Raw genomic sequence first — 2,178 nt, 5'->3', positions numbered from 1 at the left:
TTTCTTATCTGTTATTTTTATATAATAAATTCTCTTGTCTTTTAAATTCAGGTCGTTATATTAATTTAGCACGTCATTGATTGACTATAGCTCATTCCATGCTTCCATCTGATTGACTACAGCACATTTCATGCTACCATCTTTATTTTACAGTTGTTATTTATCTCATCTGAGAATTTACAGTAGTTATTTATCCCATCTGAGAATTTACAGTCGTTATTTACCCCTTCTGAGAATTTACAGTTGTTATTTATCTCATATGAGAATTTACAGTCGTTATTTATCCCATCTGAGAATTTACAGTTGTTATTTATCCCATCTGCGAATTAACAGTCGTTATTTATCCCATCTGATAATTTACAGTCGTTATTTATCCCATCTGAGAATTTACAGTTGTTATTTATCTCATCTGCGAATTAACAGTTGTTATTTATCTCATCTGAGAATTTACAGTCGTTATTTACCCCATTTGAGAATTTACAGTCGTTATTTACCCCATCTGAGAATTTACAGTCGTTATTTATCTCATATGAGAATTTACAGTCGTTATTTATCCCATCTGAGAATTTGCAGTTGTTATTTATCTCATCTGCGAATTAACAGTCGTTATTTATCCCATCTGAGAATTTACAGTCGTTATTTATCCCATCTGAGAATTTACAGTTGTTATTTATCTCATCTGCTAATTAACACTTGTTATTTATCCCATCTGAAAATTTACAGTTGTTATTTATCTCATCTGAGAATTTACAGTCGTTATTTATCCCATCTGAGAATTTACAGTTGTTATTTATCTCATCAGAGAATTTACAGTTGTTATAAATCCCATCAGAGAATTTACAGTTGTTATTTATCCTATCTGAGAATTAACAGTCGTTGTTTATCTCATCTGAGAATTTACAGTCGTTATTTATCTCATCTGAGAATTTACAGTTGTTATTTATCCCATCTGAGAATTAACAGTCGTTATTTATCCTATTTGAGAATTTACAGTTGTTATTTATCTCATCTGAGAATTAACAGTTGTTATTTATCCCATCAGAGAATTTACAGTTGTTATTTATCTCATCTGATAATTTACAGTTGTTATTTATCTCATCTGAGAATTTACAGTCGTTATTTATCCCATCAGAGAATTTACAGTTGTTATTTATCCCATCTGAGAATTTACAGTTGTTATTTATCTTATCTGAGAATTTACAGTCGTTATTTATCCTATCTGATAATTTACAGTCGTTATTTATCTCATCTGAGAATTTACAGTTGTTATTTATCCCATCTGAGAATTAACAGTCGTTATTTATCCTATTTGAGAATTTACAGTTGTTATTTATCTCATCTGAGAATTAACAGTTGTTATTTATCCCATCAGAGAATTTACAGTTGTTATTTATCCCATCTGAGAATTTACAGTTGTTATTTATCCTATCTGAGAATTTACAGTTGTTATTTATCCTATCTGAGAATTTACAGTCGTTATTTATCCAATCTGAGAATTAACAGTCGTTATTTATCCCATCTGAGAATTTACAGTCGTTATTTATCCTATCTGATAATTTACAGTCGTTATTTATCCCATATGAGAATTAACAGTCCTTATTTATCCAATCTGAGAATTTACAGTCGTTATTTATCCAATCTGAGAATTAACAGTCCTTATTTATCCAATCTGAGAATTTACAGTCGTTATTTATCCTATCTGATAATTTACAGTTGTTATTTATTCTATCTGAGAATTAACAGTTGTTATTTATCTCATCTGAGAATTAACAGTCCTTATTTATCCAATCTGAGAATTTACAGTCGTTATTTATCCTATCTGATAATTTACAGTTGTTATTTATCCAATCTGAGAATTTATAGTCGTTATTTATCCCATCTGAGAATTAACAGTCCTTATTTATCCAATCTGAGAATTTACAGTCGTTATTTATCCTATCTGATAATTTACAGTTGTTATTTATTCTATCAGAGAATTTACAGTTGTTATTTATTCTATCTGAGAATTAACAGTTGTTATTTATCCCATCTGAGAATTTACAGTTGTTATTTATTCTATCTGAGAATTAACAGTTGTTATTTATCCCATCTGAGAATTTACAGTTGTTATTTATCCCATCTGAGAATTTACAGTTGTTATTTATCCCATCTGAGAATTTACCCGGTTATGTTACTGGG

General features: G+C 29.2%; 1 protein-coding gene across 1 annotated transcript; it reads left to right on the top strand.

The window, feature by feature from the left end:
- Nucleotides 1-153: 153 nt before the first annotated feature.
- LOTGIDRAFT_176866 (hypothetical protein) lies at nucleotides 154-2,164 on the top strand (the record flags this gene model as incomplete). Its single annotated transcript, XM_009062838.1, has 1 exon — nucleotides 154-2,164. A coding segment is annotated over one exon (2,011 nt), but the record flags the coding sequence as incomplete, so codon positions are not given.
- Between the last annotated feature and the right edge of the window lie 14 nt (nucleotides 2,165-2,178).

Source organism: Lottia gigantea (genome assembly GCF_000327385.1).
Source record: "Lottia gigantea unplaced genomic scaffold LOTGIsca_5313, whole genome shotgun sequence".
NCBI lineage: Eukaryota > Metazoa > Mollusca > Gastropoda > Lottiidae > Lottia > Lottia gigantea.
The sequence above is the reverse complement of the archived record's forward strand: the minus strand, read 5'-3'. Positions and strand labels throughout refer to the sequence as shown.